This window comes from Lissotriton vulgaris, chromosome 9, assembly GCF_964263255.1.
Source record: "Lissotriton vulgaris chromosome 9, aLisVul1.2, whole genome shotgun sequence".
Taxonomy (NCBI): Eukaryota; Metazoa; Chordata; class Amphibia; order Caudata; family Salamandridae; genus Lissotriton; species Lissotriton vulgaris.
This window is the reverse complement of record NC_141697.1, coordinates 962,886,997-962,914,367: the sequence shown is the minus strand read 5'-3', so window position 1 is coordinate 962,914,367 and position 27,371 is coordinate 962,886,997. Positions and strand designations below refer to the sequence as shown.

Here is a 27,371-nt window from a genome sequence, read left to right as displayed (position 1 = left end):
TCGGAACTCAGTGTTTTCCTTCGTAAGTTGCCTCATGTGATGGGTCCTGGAGGCGAAATGTTGCACGAATTTTCCATAGTATTCGGCCATGCCGAGAAATGATCTTACTTCCTCTTTGCTGATTGGAGGAGGTGCTTCGCGGATCGCCTTGACGTTTTCCGTCTTGGGGGTCACTCCTTCCACGCCTATTTCATGTCCCAGATATGTCACTGACGACATTCCGATGCGGCATTTTGACCATTCCGCGGTGAGACCTTTTCCCTCCAAAATCCGCAGCACCTTTCCCAGCTTTGCGTCATGATCCAGTTTGTCTCGGCCCATTATCAAGATGTCGTCTTGAAAGTACTGGACGCCGGTGCTATTATGGAACAGCTGGTGCATCAATTTTTGGAACACTGCCGCTGCAGACGCCAGTCCGAATGGCATGCGGAGAAACTGGTAACACCCGAACGGGGTGATAAACAACGTGAGATGGCGGCTCTCCGGATGCGGGGCAATTTGGTGGTAGGCGGAGGTCAGGTCTCTGGTGGAATACCATTTGATGCCTCGGGTGCTGGGAGGATGTTATCTACCCCTACCCGGGGTAGATAACATAGTTATTAGCCTGGAAACCTCTGGGGGCGCCCTGGCGATTGTACTCCTCTATCGCCCCCCCAGCCAATGCCTTCATTCCCATTGTCTTTCAGTGAGCAGGTAGCTGACCTGCTTACCCATCACTCCCGACTCGCCGTATTCGGCGACTTCAACTACTGGTTTGACGACGACCAAGCCGGACCCCACGCCACCGAACTTTTCGAAATTCTGACAAACCTAAATTTGTCCCAACATATCTCTTCCCCTACTCATATCAAGGGTCACATTCTGGACCACATCTGGACTCACAACCTCGTCCTGTCTTGCCCAGTCATCTCCCCCTGCCTCTGGTCTGACCATCACCTGATCGATGTTACTATTTCAATTAAAGGGAAACTCAAGGCTCCTTCCCACCCCGGGGGATTGAGTCGCAAATGGAATTCTTATGATTCACAGGGATTTATTGACCACTTGACCAACACCCGCCCAACTACCCACCCCGAATCAGATATAGACTCTATGCTGGATGGGATTACCACCTGGCTGTCATCAGCCAGCGACACATTCGCCCCTCTCACCAAATTTGCCCATACCAGACATGGCAACTCTCATCGCTGGTTCTCAGAGGAATTGAAAGTACAGAAACTCAAACTGCGTCACCTGGAACGAAACTGGAGACGGGGTTACTCCAAGGAGGATCGCATCGAGTTTGTGAGGGCCCGTAATGAATATAAAAACGCCATTACTAAAGCAAAGGCCTCACACATCACGGAAAGAATCGACACAGCTAGTGATAAATCTAAAGAAATCTTTAAAATCTTGAACGATTTCTCATCCGACCACAGAGTACTCCCAACCCAGGCCCCCACCCAAGAAACCTGTAACTCGCTCAATTCTTATTTCATCCAAAAAATTGTAAATATTAAGAATGCTATTCCTCTCTCCACTCCTGTTAGCCTTTCTGACTCCCTCCCTCTTAACCCCTGCTCCTTTACCCAGTTCCCACCAATCACCGTCAGCACTCTCTCTGAGCTTACCACTCGTGTCAAATCTGGATCTCCTAGGGACTGCTGCCCCCCCCCAAGTCCTTAGGGCAACTTTTTCTGCTCTGCCTGATTGTATCCTCCCCCTTCTGAATTCCTCCCTTAGCTCCGGCACGGTCCCCAGGGCATTTAAGGAAGCTATACTGGTCCCCCTTTTAAAGAAGACAGGAGCCGACCCCGCCAACCCTGCCAACTACAGGCCCATCTCTCTCCTGCCTTACATCTCTAAACTTCTCGAGGCCTACGTTACCACCTGTCTCTCGGCCTTCGTCGAGAGCTCCGGGTTCTTGGTACCTAACCAGGCTGGCTTCAGACCGGCTCATTCCACCGAAGCAGTCATTTTAAAAGTCTTGGACACCCTTCGGGAGAATGCCGATAGAGGGTCCCCTCAGGCACTGGTCCTTCTGGATCTATCGGCCGCCTTCGACACGGTGGATCATGACATCCTTCTCCACCGTGTCGGACAGGCAGGCATCCAGGGACCCGCCTGGGAATGGATTAAGTCCTTCCTCTCGGGCCGAGCTCAAACAGTCCACCTCGGCCCCTTCACCGCCACCCAGGTCCCCAGTACCTGCGGAGTCCCCCAGGGCTCCTCCCTTTCCCCATTATTGTTTAATTTATATCTGCGCCCACTTATCCATTCACTGAGCTCCTGGAACTGCACTGTCCTCAACTATGCTGACGACATGCAAATCATTTTTCCATTAGATTCCCCGGATGCTGTACCCAACTTTCAGGGAGTAATGCTGCATATCCAACAATGGATGATTTCCAACCAGCTTAAATTAAACCCTGAGAAGACGGAACTCCTCCTGCCTGGTACTAGTCCTCTATATTGGGGCCCTCACTTCTGGCCTAAGGAGCTTGGCACCCCACCTAAACCCTCAAATTCGGTAAAAAGCTTGGGCGTTACCATCGACACTGATCTCTCTATTAAAACTCATGTTGGCACCACCATCTCTGCCAGCATGTTCCAGCTACGTAAAATTCGCAAGATCTCCCACTTATTCTCCCATGAATCCCTGGTGCAAATCGTCATCTCCCTTGTCCTTTCCCGTCTGGACTTTTCCAATTCTATTCACTGGGGGCTATCTAAGTCCCTCCTCCATCGCCTCCAGTTGGTGCAGAACCAGGCAGCCAGACTTATCTACAAAACTCCCAAATGGCAATCCGCCAGGCCTCTCCTGGCCAAGCTGCACTGGTTGCCTATTGAACAGCGAGCTGCTTTTAAAATCGGCTGCCTGGTATACAAGGCCCGGCAGTCCAAGGGCCCGGCCTTCTTAGAATCCCTTCTCATCCCTCATTGCCCGGTTCGTAACCTTCGCTCTGCCGATCTCCACCTTTTCACCACTCCGATGGCCAAACTAAAAAAACTGGGTGGCCGTAGATTCAGCTACCTGGCACCTAAATTGTGGAACTCCCTCCCTCTCCATATAAAAACTTCTGGTACCCTACTAAGCTTCCGAAAGAGCCTAAAAACATGGCTCTTCTCAAAACTCACTTAAACTACGACTCCCAGCCTCAATCTTAATCACAGCGCCAGGAAACCTTTGGTGTCAGCGCGCTTTATAAATACAGCATAAGATAAGATAAGATAAGATAAGTTGTCGTACTTGCATGCGGCCGCCAGCCATTTTAGCGCCGCCACGTACTCCTCTACCGTCTCTCCTGGCCGCTGTTTCCTTTGTTGAAAATTGAACCTGTCCACGGACACACACACCGCCGGTCTAAAGTGTTCATTCAGGTCCTCGATTGCGTGGGCGTATACATCATCGTCCGTGCTGTTCCTTTGCTTCGGCACCAGGCTTTTGTACACTCTCAAACCTTCCGGGCCTAGGTTCAACAGCAGGATGCGTTTTTTCCTTGATGGTTTGAACGTCTCTTCGCTCTCGTCCTCTAGCACGCCAATGAAGTTGTCGATGTACTCTCTCCAATCGTCCCACTTCATTAATGGCTCTCCTGGCCTGGGCAGGAATTGCACCGGCGCTGTCGCATATCCAGTTTGGACGCTCATCCTTTCACTCTTGATCGCGGGCTGATGGCTTGTTTGGCCCTTGGGGCTTCCTGGGGCACTATCTCGTTCTGCTCTGTACGCGTAGTTCTGGGGACCACTTGTATCAGGCCCCTCGCTCTTTACCAAGGTATCCAGCTCGTTCCTTGGCTGGTGGACGATACCACGTGGCTCGCTGCTCCACGTGTCTTCCTCGCTCCCCGCTGTTCTGGACTCTGGAGGAGCTAAAGTTGTTCGGCCCTGCCGCGCTCTTCAGGGTGGTTGCTTGGTTGTCGTCGGTTCACTGCGGGGTAGGGATTGCAGATCCCACCCTCGTCGCCATTGTAATGTTGGTGTTCACCCCAGCAATAATGACGCTGCAATCGGGTAGTGTTTAACTCTCTTTATTAAAACACGTCTACCTCTGAAGAGCGCCGCGCCTCAACTGCCGCTTAACGGCCTTACGCGCCAAACCACTACGCAGCTGCGTAACTCTGCACAGGCGCGGCACGTCACGTGACCTACGTGACGTGCATACACTAGTGCGCGCTACTACAGTGAGTGGTGACAAAAACTTTCTGAATTCCAATTTAAAGTATAGATGTGACAGTAGGGACTCAGAAGGTCAGATGTGAGACACTTACTACACGTTTATAGTACAGGATGTTTGTGAAAAAATTAAGGAGAGCCTTTAGCACATTGTTTGCTCTGTAGGCCTAAATCAAGGCACTGGAATTTATGCAACAACAAAGGACCAAATTATGAGGCGTAAGGCAGAACATGTTGTGGATAGAATTACTTCATTATTTTTAAATTTTTAGGTCGAGCCTGTGCAGTCTTGAGGTTCTCTGCAAGGCATGCTGTATTGTAGTATGGACTTGAAGCTCCGCCCACTCTACGCCCATATTTTTAATTGGCTTGTGTCATTATCCTTTGTAAATGCTGGCTACTGATTCGTTAATAGACTTGTTACTCCCTCCATAGTACAGCATTGTCTTAATTTGTAACTTACATGAGGACTGGCCCTTTTACTTCAGTTGTTACATGGTATGTGGGGATGTAAATCACAAACTTATAGCCAGTTTCTCTCAGACTCCTGTCAGGTCAGTTTTCTTCCAAAGAGACCACGGATGTTTACAGTAAGGGTAAAATGAATGCGAATATATTAGATGGTGGAGTTGGGGGACCCAGCTTAAACGTGATTGGCCAGTTTCTAAGAGCTGCAGCAAAGGAAATTGAACAGGGAGAGTGGGTGCATGGATGGATGCAGGCATGATGGGTGGATGGATGCATGAATGATGGATGCAGGTTGGATGGGTGGGCGGATGGATGGATGGATGGGTGGATGCATGAATGAATGATGTATGGATGCAGGATGGGTGGGTGGATGCATGAATGATGTATGGATGGATGCATGGATGCATGCATGATGGGAGGATGGATGGATGGTTGGATGCATGAATGAATGATGTATGAATGCAGGATGGGTGGATGCATGAATGATGTATGGATGGATGCAAGGTGATTCGGGCTCGCTCGCTGCACTCGCTCGCTGCAGTGCAATATGCAAATTAGTTTACGCCCCACCACTTTCAAATGTCACCAGCCGCCCCTGCATATAATATGTATATATATATATATATATATATATATATATATATATATATATATATATATATATATATATATACCTATGATGTACATAACATTTTCAAGGTATGTAAATGAGGAGTTACGAATAGTAAATCTTTTCTGTCCCGATATTCTTTTAGAACGATACTAGCAGCCTGTCCCGACGTTGTCTGGGTATGAATTGCTGCCGGCCAGTAGTATATTGTTTTGTAGGATTTCGTTTTGATAGCATTTCTTATCTGTGACAGGCTTGTGAAACGCTCCGATTCACAGTGCACTGCTGATGCACTTAAGAGTGTGCGTTCAGTAGTGTGTGAACTCGAGTTTCCCTACTTCATTTTTCCTTGCAATATTATAAAGCGCAAACTCGACAACATGGCATGAGCACAATTTACATTACAGAAGAACACATTCATTTGTGGTAGGCACGGAGAGACAAAGCGATTTGCCTTGCATCACAGGATGTTGAGCTGATGCCGAGATTCGAACGTAGCTCCCCAGCTCTAAAGTTCCCAATTCTAGAACTTGTGGCGGGAGGTGTGTCTAAAAGTGTATGTCGGTGCTGGCTATCAATGAGAGAGACTTGTGCATTTTTCAAATCGGTGGTGAAAAAATATGAGTATGTTGCTGGAGATGTGGGCCGCTGTGCAACCAATGTACTTACCGGGGGAGGGTAAACACCCATTATTCGTCAACTTTCTTTCCGCATACCATCACTCCGCATACTTTCATTACGAAAGTACCATGACTCCGCAATGCCATTATAACGCATGGCATTACATTTTATATGCTTTTACCACGCATACATTTACAACGAAATTCGTTGTAAATGCATGAATGGTAAAAGCATGTTTTTTTTTTTAATGATTGGATAAGGTAAGTATAGGTATAGGGGTATATGTTTTCGGGTACTGAGGTATATGTTTTGGGGTGTTTGGATATTTTAAGGGTTCAGATATAGTTTTGGGTTATGGGGTACAGGGGTAGTTTTAGGGTTTAGTAATAGGTATGGGCTTTAAGGTGCAGGGGTATTTTTAGGGTTCAGAGCTAGGTTTGGGTTTTGGGGTATAGGGGTATTTTTAGGGTTCAGGGTTATGTTTGGGGTACAGGGGTATTTTAAGGGTTTAGGGCTAGGTTTGGGTTTTGGGGTACAGGGGTATTTTTCTAGGGTTCAGGGCCAGGTTTGGGTTTTGGGGTAAAGGGATATTTTTAGGGTTCAGGGGTAGTTTTGAGTTTCTAAATCAAACCAGAATGAGATAAGGGCCGCATGTGAGATCCTCGAGAGGAAAGTAGATGGTCGCTGCGAAAGAACAGAGGTGCTTGAGGGCTCTGTCAGGTCATTGAAGGCCAACCTAGAGATAGCTGAGACAAAAATTCAAAATCTACGGAGAGAGGGAGATGTCATGCGGGAGAGGGTTGAATCCCTTGAAAATTATTCACGGCAGAATAATCTTCCGCTACTGAAGGTGTCCCGGATGGAAAGGAACGGAGAGGGGACATTAAGGCCTATGTGGTTTAACTACTGAAAGACTCCCTTAACCTTGAAGAGGCAGCCGATGTGCTAGAGAAAGATATGCAGCGGATACATCTGGATCCCTTCTGTTTAAACCCAGGCAGAACTAAACCCAGAAAGATATTGATCAACATCCTTACATACACTCTAAAGGAAAAAATCCCAAACCTCGCACTGAAAGCAAAAACGTTAAAGGGTTCAGATTTTTCCTTTGAGGTACGGTCGGACCTCTCTAAATCCACACTAGATAGACAGTGGGAACTTGGCCAAAGAATGGACAAGTTCAGATCTTTTGGTGCAACGGTGCAGATGAGGTTCCCTACATTTCTACGAGTAATGTACAACAATAAAATGCACAATATTCGATCTCCTCTCGAGGCCGACGAGTTGTTGAATTCAAAAGAGGAGGAGTTCCGATATGGAGTAGGACGTTTTCCACAACTTAGGAGCGATGTAAGAGAATGTCCATCCTGAATAGTTCTGGGCATGCATGGGATGTGTGCGAGCAAGAGTCCGGTGGAGTCGAGGTTTCTGGGTGGTTGGTGGAAGGATATGCAGCTGTGCAGGTAGGTAGGCCCTAAGTTGTACAGTGCCTAATATATGTGTGTGAGAAGTTTGAAATGAAAGGGTTTGTGTTTTGGGAGAAAGTGGAGCACCCAGAGGTGTAGTGTGTTGTTTTCCCATGGCTCCAACCCTTAGCCTGAAGCTGCAATTTGTATTCCTATACGGAAAGGATATGGGGCAAACAGTTTTTGGTTAGTCTCTGCCCTATCCAAATCAAATAAGGATACCCTTACATATTGGACACCAGACAGAGAGCAGTGACCTTTGTGTATGAGCTATGGGGATATTTGCACCATAGGGTGCTCTCTTTATGAATCCATTCATTACTAAAATGGTGCAAATTACTGGATAAGGGGAACCCCTTACAGGTTCACAAAGTCCCCATTGTGTTTGTATTATCTTTGATCTTTTGAGTCACACCTTCACAGTGTGGCTATACCAAGACATCCTCCATTGTAAACCTCATGTTAAGATAGATTTGACTGTTGTCGCTAATTTACCAGAGTGGAACATCCTGCAGAAGACCAGAGTAAAAGAAGATTTACAGATACTTCAAAGTAAAAGTGACACACCACAAGTAACATGGCAATTCCGCAAAGGGCCCTGGTAGACTGGTTCATCAAGATTTCCAGTATTCCTCTGCGAAAGGTGTCACATCCTTGGCCCACGTTTGATGAAAAGTCTAATATACATGTAGGGAGGAATTACAGCATCAGCTCACAATTTATTATTCAAGGGACATACTCTGCCAGAAACACAATCTGTTTTTCAAACATACAACACTAGCTTCTTCAATAACCTAAAATCTTACTTACAGGATGATCACATCTGCCATAGAAATGCAGTCAAACTATCATAAGACAGATCACAGAGGCACTTCCCTCACACATGCAGGGCTGACATAATTGTGAACAACTCTATAAACGAGACTCTCTTGACTAACCTTGACTTAAGCCACAATGTGGGCTAACGCACAAAGCAATACCGGCTATCCTTGTCTGTGTTGAAACATGACTGCTCACGAGGGATAGGTGGCAAATGCGAATGCACTGTGGTGCTGACGTCACTAAGGAAACTCTTTCAGGGTTTCATATCTTTCGGCACCCCAATCAATAAATCGTCCTTCGTATGTGTGGCTTTAAGCCTGATATTGCACGTCCTATGTGCCAGGATAAAAGGAGACCTATGGAAATAACCTGCAATGCAAAATTCAACTGCCCCACCAGGCTGTGAGATGGTCACCATTTTGATCCATAAAAGGTAATTGATGACATTCTTTTAAATATAAACCTTGTCCAAAGGCAGCCTGTATAGTCCTAATCCTGAATCAATTTCTATATACAAACAGGCGAGGACTAAAGGGGTAATTTAAAGTTTGGTGATAGGGTGGATAGGGTATTTTGTTGCAAATGTAATGGAGTACCCTGTCCACCAAAAGGATGATCTGCCCACCCTATTTGGGGTCGGAAGCCCCCATTTTTGCTGTCGATGGAAAGCTTCCTCCAGAGGCCCCAATGGAGTAGGGGTCATCAAAGAAAGGGTATTATACCTTCTGCCCTTCTCACGTTGGATGATGCGATGCTCCTATTTTTAGTATGTCACTGTCAGGTAACACCTGGTGGTGAGGGACAGATAAAAAACAAATGACCCTGAATTCAGGGAAAATAACTCCCTGGGTTCAGTGGTCCTTAGTTGTCTGTTTCTACAAGTACATTAATTAAACTGGTTCCAGGATTGTTCTCTGGGGTAACTACAGTTATGTCAATGTCATTTTCATTCTCACCAGCAAGAAGGCTTTCTTACCAGGAGCCTAAGCAAGGTGCTTTAATAGAAAAATTACTGTAAACTTAATGAAAAGAAAGTTGTCCAAGACATCTAAGTCAAGTTGAGGCATGATTAAGTTAGTAAAATCCAAATACCTCACAGACAATATCCAATCCTCTAAAAATACAACCAAAGAAAAATTATAATTGTTAATTCTTTCCCTAATCCTAGCTGCATGAACTATGACATTCATAATACAGCTGAGATGTAAAATACATTAGCTCCTTAAGTTTTGGAAAAAATAGATATTTGCTAAAATTCCAGAACTGACATCGAGCCCTATTCTACAACCCATGAACTACACCTACTAATTCTCTTGTTGCGCAAATTGACCTGTTATCCCTGAACCTCCTCACCCAATTGGCACTTTTCATTAAATCAAATCCTCTTAAAGAATGTTAGGACGTCATGTTTGACTATTGACAAATTTGCCCAAGTTTTTACTAAGAATTTCACACAATTGCCGTAGTCCCATAGACCTGGAAAATTGTTCTGGTTTACCCTATGTTGGAGAAAACCTCAGGGGATCCATCTATTGCCAGAACCTCAACCCAATTTCCTTGCTCCCAGTGTACATTAAAATTCGGGGAGAACCATGTAAATTGCATTGTGTTCTCTTTTTATTGGAATCAAATGTCATTATGGACCCAGATCAACAGGGTTTCAGATTTTCCAACAACCGCAAATCACATTCATAGAGGTAGCTGATGAGCTCTTCTGTGCTGTGAACCGGGGGCTGCCATGCACTTTGAATTTGTCTGCAGCCATTGACACCATTTCACATAACATATTAATATCAAGCCTGCATAAGCCTGGTGTCAGTGGAGTGGCTTTAAAATGGCATTCTTTCTCCGTACGTAACAGGACAACAGTAGCCAAAATGTCCCCGTCTTTTTCAGGTGTCAAAGCAATCAAACATGGAGTGCCTCAAGGTTCCCCTTGACCTTATACTATTTAACATTTATCATTCGTTCCTTTAGCATTACCTTTTTTCACGAAGTAGGTGAATGATACACCGCTAATCGTTCAGTGTGACTGTCCCTCGAACTCAAATCAGGCAACTTAAAAAAAAAATTTGATCTGCAGTGCCCAATTTGTTGAAATATAACGCCCTAAAACTACATCCGGATAAAACAGAAAAACTAATATTCGGTCATGAAAATTGGGGACCTTCTGATTCACCAATTTCTAGACGTAGGTTACTACACAGACGATGAGCTTACTCAAACTACTCAAGTCATTAAGATTCTGGTGACCTGTTTAAATGTTGAAGGAGGGGCATGGCCAAGATGGCGGGGTGAGCGGACGCTTCCTCCCGCAGCTCCTCCAGCCCGACTAGGCTCGAGCCCTTTTCTTCAGCTTTTCTCCCCCCGCTGATGCTCAGCGGATGAGAGGAGTGTGGCGGAGTACCTGGGGCACGCAGTGATGTCACTTTGACCCTAATCGCTCCGGTGGAAGCGTCTCAAAAGACCGATCGAAGATCGAGGGACGACGGAGCGCCCGAGAGGCGGAGCGTATCAGAGTGCTGTCCGTGCGCCTCGGCTGGGCCTAGTGCTGAAAGTTGGCGATCTAGGTGGAGGCCGTCCCGGCACTTGACGGAGCCGAAGGAGAGCTACAGGCTAGAGGACTCGCTACGCGGAGGACTTTGGATGTGCACGCTTTGGCGCTCGGACTTGAGGTGGTGTCGCCCTGCTTGACGAGGGACCCGGTCCCGGGATTGGAGGGCGATCGGCTTGGGACCAGGCACGGATCTGCCGACTTTTCTAAATAACAGTGCAGCCTCGGCTGTGGAACTTATCGGATTGCCTGGTTTCTGGGGTGCCCCGGTGGTGTCGCCGGGCTCGGGCGATCTGCTTGGCCCCACCCAGCCGCCATTTTGTCCCCGAGGGGTCGGTGTCGTTGGCCTTCCACGGAGCCCCTTGACGGCGGATTTCTGTGCCCTCCGCCTCTGCACGGCCATTTCCCTGTGGAGTGTACTGGCTGAGGCCCCCTAGTATAGATTCTAGCTGCCGTCCCGACGGGGCGCCCACGGCTGGTGGTGCCCGGACTGACCCGCCATTTTGTCGTCTGTGACGCAGCCCCCCGGACCTGACGGGAGCTCCCCACATCGAGTGCTTGCTGGTGGTTGGGCATCCCTCGGAGCGGTTGGGCCTGTGCCCACTTTTCAGTTGAAACGCTTGAAATGACTGGAAGAGGTGGTTCGAGGAAGGGGGATCGCACCCTGCCGGATATGCTTGGCAGGGCCCAGCAGTTACGGGACAGAGCACAGCCGTCGCCGGGGTCTTCCTGGGCCTCGGCGGACGCGTCTGGGGGAGAACCCCCGGTCACGAGATCCTTCATGGAAGAGCTGTTCAACTCCCTCAAAGAGAACTTCCAGACGCTGAAGCGGGAAGTGGCTAGCGAGGTCCGAGAGGTCCGCAGAGAAGTGGAGGGCCTCGGTGAACGGGTTGAGACGGTGGAGACGGCAGCCCAACGCCGGGACGATGAGATTGTCCACTTACAAGGAGACGTTCTCCGTCTCCGAGAGCAGTGCGTTGAGCTCCAGGCCCACTCCGAGGACCTTGAGAACAGGTCCAGGAGGAATAACATTCGAGTGCGTGGCGTGCCATCTGCAGACGAAGGGACTGATCTGGTGGGTTATCTGCAGGACCTGTTCCGGGAGATCCTGGGGGAGGCCGCGGACTTCCCTATCCGCATTGATAGAGCTCATAGAGTTGGTCGACAGCGCCAGTCATCGGCGCCCCCACCGGACATCTTAGCTTTCCTGCCCGACTTCCGGCTGAAGGAGCGCATCATGTCTGAAGCCCGTAGGAAACAGCCACTGACTTTCCGGGAGCGGCCTGTTGCGCTCTACCAGGACATGTCCGCCATCACACTGCAGAAACGCAGGTCCTTCAGGATTGCTACCGACTTCTCGCGTGAACAGGAGACGCCGTACTCCTGGGGGCATCCCTTTCGCTTGATCTTTCACTGGAACGGAGTGCTGCATCAACTACGCTCCTTGCAAGACATTTGCGGTGTTCTGTGGCTCACGGCTACGGAGGAGGACGGAGCCACACCGTCGTGGAGGCGATCAGAGAGAAGGGGCCGACGGAGATCAGCGAGGCGACGATCGACAGCGAGCGCTGGGCGTCCTGATTCCCCAACTATCAGGGCGGACATGGCCGGTGCCTTGAAGGCGGCGGCCAGGGACTTGGCCGACTCCAACAGCATGGCCTTGACGGCCTAGACTCACTCCGGGGGGAGATGAACATAGCTTCTTCGATGCCAGGTTCGGGGCTGGGGGGGATGGGAGGGAGCGGGTCGAGGTGAGTGGCTGGACGTCCACTTTTCTAATTTCTACGGACTTGCCCGTTTTGGGGCTTGACTGAGACAATGGGTTGTTTGAGTTTGCATTTGGCTAGTTGCCATGGGTGTGTTTGGGGTGGGGTTAGGTGTTGTTCTGAAGTTGGGGAAGTCCCGTCCGATGCTGTCCATGCCCACGCCTGGCCTGCTCTGGCCTGTCCCGCGCTGCCGCCCCGCGCCCCCCGCCCTCTGGTTCCTTGCCCGCAGCATAGCGTTCCTGGTCCCTGGGAGACATGTCGTCCCTGAAGGTAGTGACCCTTAATGTTAAGGGACTGAATAATCCTGTCAAGCGTAGGGCGATTTTGTCTCTACTTGAGGGGACGCAGGCTGACATTTGCCTTTTGCAGGAGACCCACTTGTTGTCCCGTGACTGCCACAGATTGCGCTCTGCTAAGTTCCCCACCCAGTTTTTCTCTTCTGCGGCGACCAAAACCGCGGGGGTCGCCATTCTCATAGCGTGCTCCTTTAGGGGGGAGGTTCTATATAAATATGCTGAGCAGAAGGGAAGGCTTTTGGCTTATCGCCTCCGCCTGGGAGGCATAGCGTTTACGGTTGGCTCCGTCTATAGCCCAAATGACCACCAGGAACGTTTCTTGGACTCGGTACTGGTGGATGTCACTGCCTCTCCCGATCGACATGTTATTCTAGGGGGGGACCTTAATATCGTCTTTGATTCAGTGCTGGATAGGTCGGCGCAGCGGTTTCCGCAGACTGGAGAACTTTCCCAGGCTGTGAAGGCCCGAATTGCGGACATGGACCTACACGATCTTTGGCGCTCCATGCACCCCACAGATAGGGACTACTCCTACTTTTCGCATGCGCACCGAATCTACGCGCGGTTGGATTATCTCCTAGTTAGTGGGCCGATGCGTGCCGCCGCTATGACGGCGGACATTGGGGTCCTAACACTGTCTGACCATGCGCCAGTTACTGGCGCGTTTGCATGGCCGGTGGCCTCCCCCTCTTGGGGGGTGTGGCGCCTTAGGGACACCCTTTTACACAAGAAGACGGTGGTGAAACGTATTGAGGAGGTCATACAGGATTATCAGACATACAATAGCAATACCGACACTTCCCTAGCGACACAGTGGGCTGCATTGAAGGCGGTTCTTCGGGGGGAGTTCATCTCCATCTCCTCGGCGGAAAATAGAGAGCGGCAACGGAAGAGGGATGAACTGACTGTTCAGGTTCGGGAGCTTGAGCAGGTCCACCGCCGTACCGGTGCTCCGAGGGTTTGGAGACGGCTGAAGGCAGCTAGGAAGCTCCTGTTGGCGCTGGACCTGGATAGAGCGGAATACGCCGCCTTGCGCTTGAAACATGCCTACTACACTGGGGGGGGACAGGTGCGGCAAACTCCTGGCACATCGGCTTCGGGTCGCGCAACAGCGTAACGTCGTGAAGGAACTTGTGAGTACAGACGGAGTGGCCGTTTCCGGTGACGCGGAGGTGGCGGAAACTTTCTGCAGTTTCTACGAGGCGCTGTACGCTGCGGAGCCCTCCTCGCCGCGGGACGCCGAGGAATATTTGGAGTCGGTGCCCCTTCCGGCGCTGGACCCCGCTCAGGCGGAATATCTGGAGCGGGATATTCGCGTTGAGGAGGTGATTTCCGCTATAGCTCGGTTGAAGCACTGGAAGGCCCCGGGCCCGGACGGATACACGCCTCTGTTCTATAAGACCTTTTGCCCGGTTGTGGCCCCTGTCTTAACTCGACTATTTAATTCCTTCGCCGACCCCGGAGCTATCCCACCGGATCTCCTGAGGGCAACAGTATCGGTGATCCCGAAACCCGGGAAAGACCGGGCTTTATGCGGCTCGTATAGGCCTATCTCGCTCCTAAATGTCGACCTTAAGATATACACGGGGATTCTGGCGTCCAGGCTGGCCCTACACCTCCCCGGTTTGGTTGAGGCGGACCAGGCTGGCTTTGTGCCCAGCAGGCAGACGGTCGACAATACCAAGCGGGTGACGCACGTTTTAGAGAAGGCCTCGCGGATCCCCGGGGAGCGGATGCTGCTAGCGGTTGATGCGGAGAAGGCCTTTGACAGGGTTCATTGGCCGTATCTCGAGCTAGTCCTCAGGAAACTGGGAATTGGTGATAAATTCCGCACTATGGCCTTCAACTGCTATAAGTATCCCTCGGCGTCTGTGCGAGTCAACGGGTGTAGCTCCCGTGGTTTTGCAATCGAGCGCGGCACGAGGCAGGGCTGCCCCCTCTCTCCACTCCTGTTCGCTCTCTACATGGAGCCGTTCGCCCAAAGGATCCGCCACAATCCGGATGCTGTTGGGATGAGGATGGGCCAGTATGTTCACACTGTCAGCCTCTATGCTGACGATGTCCTGCTGACCCTAGACGACCCTAGGAGGTCCTTGCCCGCCTGCATCCAAGAGTTGGATGCCTTTGCACGTGTGGCCGGCTTTAAAATGAACGTGAGCAAATCGGTGGCTATAGATGTGTCTCTGGCTGCGGACACTAGGAGGGACCTTCAGCGACTCTTCCCTATGCAGTGGTCCTCGTCCCTGGTGCCATACCTAGGGATCCTACTGGCACCTACACTGCCAGCGATGGTGGCGGCCAATTACACTTCTCTTAGTAAGAAGATTAGGGAGGAGCTTGGCCGCTGGAGTAAGGGCCTGCTGTCCTGGCTGGGAAGGATCGTGGCTGTTAAGATGACGGTCTTGCCTCAGATATTATATCTTTTTCGTGCCCTGCCTCTCCAGCCTCCAGTGGGCTGGATTCGACAAACGCAGGCCGACATCTCCCGCTTTGTCTGGCAAGGCCGCAAGCCGCGGATGAAGAGGGTCCTCTCCACGCTTGCCCCGGAAGCAGGGGGCCTCGGTATCCCGGACCTCCGTAAGTACTTTCAGGCGGCGCAGCTAAGATACCTTGTAGAATGGAGCAGGTGGGAGTCCGACAAACACTGGCTTTTTCAAGACCAAGCGGTGGCAAGCCGCACCTTACAGGAGGTCCCATTCTTACGCCGTGCTCATCGCCCCCCCAACCTATACGCTTCTTTCGTTACACGGGTCCCCTTGAGGGTGTGGGATGCAGTCTGCGAGGCTCGGGGCCTTACCACTTTCCCTTCACCGTTTACACCCATAGTGGGGAATCCTGACTTCTCCCCAGGGATGGAGTCGGGCGCTTTTTCCCATTGGAGGACGGCGGGCTGCAGGGCGCTCTTCCAGGTCTATGGGCCCGACGGCGTGGTTCCCTTTCAGCAGCTGCGGCAGGAATTCAGCCTAACGGAGTTGGATAGGCTACGTTACATGCAGGTCCGGCATTGGGCCCTCCAGCCCCAGGTGCGGGACACCGCCGATCGTCAAATTACACCGTATGAGCAGTGGCTGGTGACCCGAACCTCCGATGCTAAATTGATTACTGATCCTTACAAGCATCTACAACCCCCGCCGTTCCACTATTATAACCCGGGGAGGGAACGATGGCACAGGGAGCTGGGTAGAACACTTAGCCACAAGGAATGGGACAAGATCGCACACCGGGCACGACACTCTGCGTACCATACCGGCCTTACTGAGACGTTTACCAAGGTGTCCACGTACTGGTACTACACTCCAGAGAGACTGTGTGAGATGCATAGGCACACTGACAGGGGGTGCTGGAGAGGTTGCGGACAGGTGGGGACCCTCTCACACATTCTTTGGGATTGTCCCTTGCTGGCCGCCTATTGGAGGGAGGTTCTGGATGAGGTGGATAAGCACTTTGAAATCGAGCTCCCGCGCTTCCCGGCGTATGTCTTATTGGGCCTCCCCAATGGCCTGTGTATCCACTGAAGTCTCGCAGGGGCAGGCAGATCGCAATCGCACTGGGGTCTGCGGTCCAGAATATCCTTATCCATTGGCGCACCACTACTGTCCCTTCCATTACGGGTTGGTTACATAGACTTTGGCACATGTTGGGAATGGAGAAGTTGTCGCTCACGGTGGCGGGGGAGATAGACCAATTTGATGAGCTGTGGCAACCCTTCCTTGCGCTACTTACCACAGAGTTCAGGGAGCTCACCTGCCCGAGGTACCTCAGGCTTCTGAGGCTGACGCCGCCGGTTACTCCGGCAGAATAGGATAAGTGGGGGGCGGGTTCTGGGTAGAGGGGGGTGCGGCTTTGGGGCGGGTAGTATTGGTAGTGGGCCATTGGACGGGGGGTTGGGGGGAGTTGGGGATGTTGTTCCTTTTTTCTTGGGGCAGGGGTTCTGGGAGGGGCTGGGTTGTGCTTTTCTGGGTTACTTTCATTGCTTTCTCTGCTCAGATTTGGGGTGCTGGACATGCTCGGAATGGAGATATAAGTTGCTTTTTATATTTTCATCTACCAATGCTTCTCCTCTGGGCTGACGAACTGTTCCTCAACAACGCTCCTGATACTGCGCTTTTTCCTTTATTGTATTGTATGTAACCCTACCCTCCTGCTCCCCTTCCCCGTATTCCTTTGTCTTAATAAAAAATGCTTTAAACCTAAATGTTGAAGAAAATGTCCTCTACTTCCACTAGAATGTTGAAAACAAAAATTTCAAGCATGGATACATTTGAGCCTCAACTGCTACAACAGCCCCTAACCAAGAGCGCCCCAAAATTGCTCAGTAAGCTTCAAGCCACATGAATGATCTTTGTCTGGATTGATGTGCGCATGTCACTCTCTACAGATGTCAGTTAAATTGGCTACCTTAAGAAAGAAAAAAAAAGAGTCATTAAAAATTCTCTGCTTTGCTCACAGAGCAATAACTAACACAGGTCGCTCTTACTTACATAGTAAATCCCGAAATATATTTCTAACAGGCTTCTTTGCCCAGCTTCTAACTTTAATGTGATTACCACTTTCAGAAAAACATTAGAATTCTCTTCTTGTGTCCCTTAAGTCCACTAATAACCATTTTTAATTTTAATTCATGAAACTACTAAAAAACCAATGTATTTGAATATGGACTGTTTGGGTTTCAGTTAAATATGTTTTGTTCCCAGTTCAAGCTTATTGTTATTGTCAACATTTTCAGCGCCACAGGACTCCTACGGGAGGCAGCCATGCTTTATACACTTATAAAATATAACATAACTAATAATTAACAGCTTCTGATAAACTCTGCTTTATAGGCCTTTCTGTGACGCAGTTTGAGTAATACTTTATGGCTTGTAACCAATGTTTATGGAAAGACTTAACGGGGCCAGCTAGAGTTCAAGGCACTGAATGGCGGCTGATAAATCTAAGGCTACACTAAATTTAGAAGAGTTTCTGATCCCTGCAGTTTTGTGACCATGCAGCCCCCTGCGGTGCGGACCTAGCCTCATACCATTCTGACTCCGTGTGCATCTCAAATGAAATATACTCAGACCCTTCAAAAAAAATCTGTGTCCTAACAGAGCATCTTGCTGTGAGCTCAATAACTGTTGCTGCCTTGGAATCCCTCCTACTTATTGATGATTGATCAGCTCTCGTGGGGGGAGTGGACAGGCACACACGAGTGTGTGCGTGTATTTTTATGCTACTGTCACATTTCAATACGCAAGCACCAACATAATTAGCTTTGACAACATTTAAACTCTAGTTCCCATCTCTGACTCCCCCCTTCGCAGCACAACATATTTGATGTGATTGACCAGGTCTTCGTAAGATATGACCCAGTACCACAGTGATGTCTCCTCGAAAATGGCTCTCTTAACGGATCACCTTTAAAATGTTTGTAAATGATTATAACAATGTGTTGTTTTTGGAGACTTCCCATTTTTAGTAAAACTGACAGGCAAGTTTGTAGTGAGTAGAATCTTTACTTCTGAGAAGTCGTTTTTAGATACAAAGTCTAAATTGAGCTTCAAGGAGGTTTGGCCACTTCTGAGTGAGCTTCAGCTTTCCCTGGTGTAGTCAACTGTTCTTCACTTCAAGGAACTTCCTTTCATCTGGGACTCATCCTTCACCAGTCCTCTAGGAGCTGAGTCCTGGTTGCTTGCAGAGCAGAGGGCTTTGCATGAGGGCTTAGAGGGGCAGCATCCTTAGTAAATAGGTAGCAGTCAACAGCAGCGTTAATCCGCAGCCCAGGAGACACAACTCACAGGTCCTCCACTTTAAGTGCTGTATGATAGATCTTAACCAGCAACTCATGGATGGAGCCAAAGACACTAAAGGTGATATTTTTTACATGCTGACCTCCATTGTCATCACTCTCAGTCATGTAGTAACATTTAATTTGCTAATACAGGATTAGGGAATACGTAAAAAATGGAAGCTACACCATTAAACCAAACTCTTAGACTCTTATTGAAATTATCTTCCTTTCGGTGCCTTCATGACCTCAAAGTTCAGGGATAGCAAGAGTTGCGCTTGGTGTACCGAAGGATCAACCATGAGAACCAGCTTCACCCGGGCTGCCGCTAAATTGTACCTATGCAGTAACTTGCTGTAGTCTGTTCACACATACAATCCAATTCTAGACTGCAAGCTCATATGCCCAAGCCCGAAAATGCTGCCCTTGCCACTGTGCTGTGTGATCGACTAACATGGCGTCTGAGGCATACTTCTGGCTTAGCTCATCCACCGAGGATTCCATTGAGATGAAGCGACTCAGGAGCTAGTCACCGCAGACTGATGCTTTCTTCTTTCGAAGGTGCAGGAACCTTGGTCTAAACAAAAGAAAGTTATGGGAGAGATTGTAAAATAAGGTAAGGCAACTTGTTAGCCATAAGCTGAGTTGTAGGTCACGGGGGAGATTTACCAACTTTTCACGTGCCCACTGCAGGAGCCGCAAATGCAGGAGTGCCCTATTTACTAAAATAAGGCACTCTCCTCCCCTCTCACTAGAGCTGGAATCAGCTGCTGTGCGCCATGAAGGCACCTTTGCACCAGTACAAAATACTATGCTGAGACTCACTTCAAACCTTTTCCCTCTTTGTATGTGTGCTGTAAATTGCAGCACACATGCAAAGTCGGAAAAGGAAGGAGAAATAAAAGAATTTCTCCTTTCTTGTGCCTACTTGAAAAGGGTGCAGTTTTCTCACCCTAAACCCAATCCACATTACTTAGTAAATTGGGAAGCTTGGGAGGCTTCATATGAACGCCCATGCTCCACCCATGGTACACCACTATGGTGCAAAGTAATGTAAAGCAGCGAAATGTGCTGCTTAGAGTTACTTCTCCATTGTAAATTGGAAAAAGAAAATTTGAACCGATTTGCATCACTTTTGTGACGCAACACGGCGCAAAATCTTAGTAAATCTCCCCTCCCAGTCCTCAGTTTACCCACACTCAGATCCTACACCTCAGCAAGTGCACAAAAAAAAAGGCACATCCTATCTGTACCTTGCTTGTATCGACATATAGAGGTGGTAGCAAATGTTCACCCAGTAAAACTGTGCGGAGAAATGGACACTTAGATGCCTATTAGGATGACGGGCAGACTTTGTCCACCCGCCATCCTGTCAGACAACGGGACCGCCCGCCATAAGGGCGGGGGTCCCGTCTTTGGAATTAGGATACACCCGCCACAGTGTTGGGTGCATCCTGCATTTTTAACATTGCGGCGGGCGGTGCTTTCGCAATTCTAATAAAGCATGTTGTGCATTTCAAAGCACAATATGACAGGCACCGTGCGGTGCCTGCCATGTTGCACTTTGAAATGCGGGGGGATACCATAGGTACCCCCATGTGCACCCCCCCCCCCACCCCCCCCGGAGTCCCAGGGGGCCCGCAACGGGCCCCGCTCAGGGAGTCTCCGCATGCCTTTCCGTGGTGGCAATGCCGCCAAGGAAAGGCATTCCCCAAAGCTCAACCTAATATGGCTGGCGGTGTCTGATAGACACCGCCACCATATTAGATTTTTTCCGAAAGCAGCAGACGGTTTTTCCGTCCGCCGCGGACCCCCCCAGCCATCCTAAGGTGGCGGGGGGTAATTTCTGTGCGGATGGCGGGCGGATTGCCACCGCCAGGCCGGCGGTGGCTACCGCCAGCCTGGTGGGGGCAATCCGCCCGCCATCCTAATGGGCCTCTTAGTTCTTCACACCAGAATGCTAAGTTGGCACAGATGTGCATCATAACATGCTGAAACACAAACATAGGATCTCTTTAGAGGCAATGCTCTGTCCATGCTATGGAACATCCTAGACACCCTTTTGATACCATGCCTAATCTCTGACACTTAGCGCTCACTGACACAAGGTGTTGACAATAAAAACACGATTTCTCTTGCTTTATTGTATTTTTTTTAACCATCTTTACTGAAGTTTTATTATCAACAGTTCAGCGAGTACACTAGTGCATATTATCCTGTCAAAAAACATCTTTGTAGGCAGTAATTAACAAGAGCCTCTTATCCTTGTACTTGCATTAGCAGTAGTCAAGAAGTACATGTTCCATAAATTCAGCAAATATTTCAAACATTTCAGGCAGTGAGCCAGTTTAATTGCCGGCGTGAAGAATACTAAGGAAGAATGGAAAAAACATTCACTATACATTAGCAGCATGTAGGCCACCCATGACATCCGGCAAATTGGGGCACGCCCTGCGTCAATTCTCAACTTGTGTCATAAAAAGCATCATCACTACGCTTGCAGCACTCCACCCATGTAAAGGGCGGGGGGTGGGGGTAAGCTGGAGATAGCAGGGAGTGAAAGGGAGCCCACCTTTCCAGACTAGCTCCAATGTGCTGTAACAGTGCAATGGTGCTCGGTCCAAGACAGTGGAGTTGTTGTATGGTCCCTGAAGGGAGTCTAAAAGATCTTCCCAATGTGCTGCAATAGGCCACTTCCGCAGTCCATGCACTTCTTTCCACCTTAGTGCTGTAGCATCGCCTTACACCACTTAATGGTTGCTGCCCGCCAAAGCCTCATTCCGGGTGGCACGCTGCCCTTCCAGTGCATAACGATCAATCTAGGTACCATTAGTAGTGCCAAATCTTTCAAGCGGTTTGTGGCCTCTCTGGCCCTTCGGCGCCTACAAAGTGCCAGCACATTGATAGCTACACAGTTGGGGTCGGTTCAGCCCGTTATTCTGGCATGGGTGTTCGTGACCTCCAACTAAAGGCTGCCATTCAAAGGGCAATTCTAAAACACATGTAATGTGTCCAATCCGGCTTCGCTGCAGCCCAGTGTAGACCCTGGGCAGATTTTGTAGAGCCTTGCCGGGGTGAGGTATGCCCTGTGCAGGATGTTGTATTGTATACACTGAAAGTGGGCACTGTGGGAGACCTTTCGTGGGTAGAGTAGAACCCTGCCCCATTCCTTTTGGGTCAATCGGAGGCCCATGTCAGACTCCCAGGTTCTTCTGAGGGGGGTCTAAGGGGTTGTGTGATGGGTGGGAAAGGGCCCTAGTCAGCCAGGTTATTAGTTCACAAGCATTCCCCATAGTGTGCATTGTTTGTATGAGTGGATGTGGATTAGGCTCGGTGTCGACTATACCCCACACTGTCCCCAATTCATCCATTAACCAGCCGTAGGCCAAGAAGTGACCCACCGGAAAGCCCATATCGTCAGTTAGCTGATCAAAGGGGATGAGGTCTCTATCATGGAACAGATCGCCCAGTGTGCTCACGCCTGCAGATTCTCCGAGTGTCACTCCCTCTTCGCCGGTCTGCTCTCTAAATGCTCGTATGGACCAAAATTGGATCCCTGGGGCATATTGAGGCATGTCCTGCACGAAGTGCAGGCTCCTCCCGAAGCTATCATAGGTCACCCGCAGCAAGCCACCAACCGACGGGGGTGTCCCTTGAGGGAGAATCACCTCCCGCACCATCTGCTGTGCTCTGTGCTTGGAGCCCAATCTCAACTCCTCAGTGTGTCTCAATTGAGCCTCTAGATAGAAATGTTCAAAATTTAGAGGACCAAGCCCACCTTTCTCCACTATGAGTTGAAACTTGGCTGTGTACCTAAAGTGGAAGCGAGCACCAAACCGTGATCTGTGGGCTGAGGGAGGTGACCACCTTTTTGAGGTTGCCATCAAGGAGATATCATGTTGCTTGATAGATTTTAATGCCCAGAGAGGGGAGAGTGAGTGCCCACCACAACCTGCTGCGGGGGCACTCTGGGTGAACCAGGAACAAACATGTTTTCGACCAGTTTATCCCAAACCTAGAAGCGGATCGGAACGGGGCTAGGATATTTGCTATCTTGGCGATGCCCATCCTGATATTTCCCAAATAAATCAGGACATCATCAGCATATGGCAAGACCACCTGTGTTGTCTCCCCCAAGGTATGCCCCAGACCTGACTGGTTGTGCTAGAGGCTCCATTGGAAATGCAAACATCAGGGGAGAGAGGGTACAGTCCTGCTGCATGCCCCCATTAACCGGGAAAGGAGCAGCCACACGTTGCCCTATTTTCCCTTGTGCTGTGGGTGCCATATATAGGAGTCTTATGAGGCGCTGTCATCTAACACTAAAGCCTATTGCATCCAGTGTCTCAAACATGTGCTCCCAGTCCACTGTGTTGAATGCTTTTCGTAGGTCTAGTATCACCCATGAGGCAAAAGGCCAACAACTTGGTGCACTCCCTATGGAGCCTGCAGACGCTGAGCATTGTGGACTGGCCCAGTATAAAACAGTTTTGATCTGATTGGGCTAGGTTCAGATATGCTCAAGGTGTCGTGCATCTATAATTTTAGAAAGTATTTTGTAGTCACTGCCCAGCATCGTTAGTGGTCTGTACAAAGTTATCCCAAGTCGATCACACTCTGGCTTTGGGAGTGAGACTAACAGTGCTTCATACAGGATTGGGGGCAGCGGCCCCATGGTGTGGGCAGTGGCACACAGCTCCAGCAGCTTAAAACTCAGTAGGTAACCCATTATGACCTGGCGTTTTACAAGTGGGGGTATCTCAAATCACCCCTCGAATCTTCTGCTTGCTATAGGAACAGTCAGATTTTCTCGGTCCACCGGCCTAATTGTAGGAAGCATAACCGAACTTAGGAAATCTCGGATCAGGATCTGGCAACCCTCGGGGGAGGGGAAGGGGGGTGGGGTCATAAAGCGAGCGATACTAGGCAGTAAACACTGTGTGTATGTCATCCTGGCTAGTGGCAATCAATGTTGGATCGCAGTCCATAGGGTAGTAGCACCTCAGTAGCCAAACCAGCAGACGGCTTGGCTTATTGCCCTTGGCATGCATATTGACTTGGTATGCCCCATAGTCGAGCCACCCTAGTAACTCTTTAAGGGGGGCATGCCGTTCTTTTTGCACAGACAAAGTCGTTCTTGCAGTGAGATCGTCCAGTGCAGTATTCTTGAGTATGCCCAGCGATACCTCCTCTTCAATCAATTTGCAACGGAGGGCGGCTTGCCTGCCCACTACAGAGTACATGCAGTGTCTCCATATAACCTCCTTGAATGCCTCCCATTCCACCAATCTAGTAGTGGTGTCTCGTGCTTTACTGTATTAATTGTACGTGGCCCACAAATTTAAAGCATAGACAGTCATACAGGATGCCTCTGTCAAACTGCTGGGAAATTGATACATTGAGTCCCTCTGGTACTACCCTGATGGGACACTGCTACAAGGTGCAACTCTAACCAACAGACTCACACCAGCAAAGATGCCTGCTCATGGGGAAGGGGAAGATCTCTGTACTGGGGTGAATGTATAACATTGTTCTGCATTCTGTCCATCAATTGTTGTTTTTGCACATGGGGAAGCAATGGCACAACTTGTGGACTAGCAACACACTGGTACAATGACATAGTGCCACTATAGTCATTACAGATTACCAATGACACAGCATCTGCCCTATGTCCTTCCCAGCATTACGCTGGGACACTGATTAAAGATGTCCTATCATACCATAAAGGATCCTTGGCAAGTAGTGTCCCCATGCTCCAAATTGGGAATCTGGCTCAAGTTGAACAGTGACATCTAGCTGAAAATGCCATGTTCAGTCATTCACACTGAATATAGAGTGCATGACCTCCTTTTGATGCTATGAAACATATATTTTCAATTATCATGTCTAGCTTGGAGGATGAGTGCAAAGAGCGTATTTAGAAGTTCAACTGCATCTTTCTGTAAAACATACTTGCCACAGAAGTCCTTATGAATGGAAATGAGATGAAGGCGCAAGTCAGGCCATGTTGACAACCACTTGTTCACCATTTCTGGATGTCGCGGGTCCACCTCAAGAAATACACTTCTGGAAGAGAGAATGAACACTACCTATTACATTAAGTCATTTTGGTAGCAAACAGACAATCAGAATGTGGAACTGACTACAAACCATTTAAGAGGATAGTCTTTGTAAACTCACATGAACTGGTTCTTTGAATAACTTATATTTCTTAACTCTCCTGGGAGACAAGCAATGAAAGATGTGAAACCTTTACTGTGCCTGTTTCTAGCAGGGGGCACCGGTGACAAGTTATTTTGAATATGTATAAGATTCACACTTGGGGTGCTGTACGTATTGTGTGTGTTATTCAAACTATGCCACCCTAATGTACTGCACGACTAATGTCAGAGAGATACCAAGGGAGGACCGGCATGTTACCCTATTTAACCCAACTTGGTTATTCCACATGCAATAGTTTGTTTTCCCCTGCATATCATTGCATTCATAGGAATAGAATATGAGCAGTGCTAGAGAGTGGTGGCTGACAGTCTGAAAAGGTTCAGGTCGAGACACCCAGATAGGCGAAGGATTACGGCTGTGGTTGAGTTCATCAATCAGTTTTCGAACTGCCTAGAGCAGTACTAGGCTTACCAGCCAGGCTAGACCCTTGCAGGCAAGTTTGAACATATAACTCCAATACTTTGGGTGCTTCATTGGTTGCCCATGTTGGCCAAAGTCAAACTTTCCACAAAGTCATTCATGAAAACACCCCACCGTATCTTGCTGATTTCTTAGGTCCCTTTGTGGTTAAACAGGCCTAAGAAATCACAAAACGTTCTTCGAAAACCCCAAGTTTTGAACCTCAACAACTCAAAGGTAATCCTTCTCTGGTCTGACCTCCTCAGCCTAGAGCTCTCCTCTCAGCGCTCTGCCACAAACTCATCCCCTTAAAAAACAACTAAACAACCAATGATCCTTCATTCAGATAATAGCTACTCTAATGTCCTATAGCGAATACAAGAACAAAACCATCAAACACTCAATTCTTCATTATCTGGTGTAATGTTGATTGTTCAATTGCTCTACTCGCTCCCCCATCTCAATGTAATCCTTATTTGCCTATTGAGGTGTTTCAATGTAAAAAACCTTCATAATGCCGGACTCGGTCCAGTTCTAGGACTTTTGAGGCCCAAGGCAGAATGGGAATTTGTGAGGCCCTTCTAATTTGCATACATCGTGAAATCACAGGAAATGACATCACAGGAAGTCTCACCAGTTGACTATTTTTAAGCGACTTTGCAAGAAGCAACTTTCTTGGTATGAATAACAGTAAAACAATAAAAACATAATAATAAATAATATAATAATAAAGTAGCTTATAAAGCGCCTGGTGACGCCATCCCGGGTTGTCACCGCGCTGTGGAAGAAAAAGAAAACCGTAGGAACATTAGCACCTCAAACCGCCCATGCCTAGCTTATAGGTTGTACAGATGGGTTTTGAGATGCCTTCTGAAGATGACCTCCGATCTTTCTAGTCTGAGGCGCATCGGGAGTTTATTCCAGCTTGTCGCCGCTGCGACTCCAAAAGATCGACCTCCCATTTTAGCTCTTTTTACGCGGGGAATCGTCAGCTGGCCCGTCTCTTCTGAGCGTAAGGCTCTACTCGGCTCGTACCTCTGTATCAGGTCATGGAGATACGATGGGGCATTATGCCATAAAATCCGATGGCATATTAGGAGGGATTTATACAAGATCCTCTTTTTGACTGGTAACCAGTGCAAGGCTGCAAGAGCAAGCTTAGAGGTTGCTCTTTTTGGGAGTCTCAGAACTAGTCGGGCGGCCGCATTTTGAAGAATTTGCAGACGTCCCAGACTTTTGTTTGTAGCACCCAAAAACAGGACATTCCCGTAATCCATATGGGACGTCACACGTGCCTGGGTCATGGTACGTCTAGCTTCAAGGGGAAGTAGATCTAAGGTGTGGTTCAGTGTTTTTAGCACCCCAAAACACTTTCCCACTAGGCGACCGTTATGGCCCTCGTAGGATAGTGTGGGATCTACCCATATTCCCAGATTCTTTGCCTTCTTACAGGGAGTTGGAGTAGGGCCTGAACATGGTGGCCACCAATCCGCTGTCCAGCTGAGATTAGCACCACCAACCACCAACACCTCGGTCTTGGCGCCGTTTAACTTCAAACAGTGCGAGTACGTTAACACAAACTAAATAAGTCCCTATATTTTAAATTTCTATTACATGGTGATACACTACATTAGCCACACTTGATGGAAAGGTTGGCCTAAGGCTCTCCTATACTTATATCTTTAATCAAATGTCAACCATTTGTTTCCAGATTATTGCTTTGGGTATGTATGTATGTTGTATTTGTACAGCGCAAAGTGAAAGGCAACAAAGTGCTTTAGTGTCAAAGACACAGTGAATGGTTTGTGGATCGTGACTGTATCATGATGTAGTTGTTTTAAAAAGTGGAGTATTCAGCAGTTTCCTTAATTGGAGCAGAGTTTGGACTGCCGGATGGATATGGGGATATCGTTCCAGATCATTGGTGCACAGACGGCTAAGGCATTTTGCTTGTTTTCTTCTTCTTTTTAGCACTTCTTGCATCTGATGGTGTCCTTGCTGTAGGTATTAGGCGAGCAACTGGACAAAGCAAGCTTGTCATTGAAGTAAGCACGGGTGTCAGTCCTGTGCATGTGGTATTTATAGTGTGCTAACCAAGCCAAAAAGCTGCAGAGCACTGTAAATAATCAATGGCAAGCATAAAATGTAGGAGTGATGTGAAAGGTAGCTGGTTTGTGGAATGTTAATGCTGTGTCTGGCTCGGTAGATGATGCAGCTCTGTTTGA

General features: G+C 48.8%; 1 protein-coding gene across 2 annotated transcripts in view; it reads right to left on the bottom strand.

The window, feature by feature from the left end:
- Positions 1-9,741: 9,741 nt before the first annotated feature.
- HEMK1 (HemK methyltransferase 1, mitochondrial release factors N(5)-glutamine) overlaps positions 9,742-27,371 on the bottom strand; it is a 332,911-nt gene continuing 315,281 nt past the window's right edge. For both annotated transcript variants that reach the window (XM_086938813.1, XM_086938814.1), the window contains exons 10-12: positions 24,478-24,591; positions 16,949-19,102; positions 9,742-10,395 (exon numbers count right to left, since the gene is read on the bottom strand). In XM_086938813.1, coding sequence (XP_086794939.1) covers positions 19,051-19,102; positions 24,478-24,591 — 166 coding nt within the window. In that variant the 3' untranslated portion in view covers positions 9,742-10,395; positions 16,949-19,050. The remainder of the gene's footprint in view (positions 10,396-16,948; positions 19,103-24,477; positions 24,592-27,371) is intronic.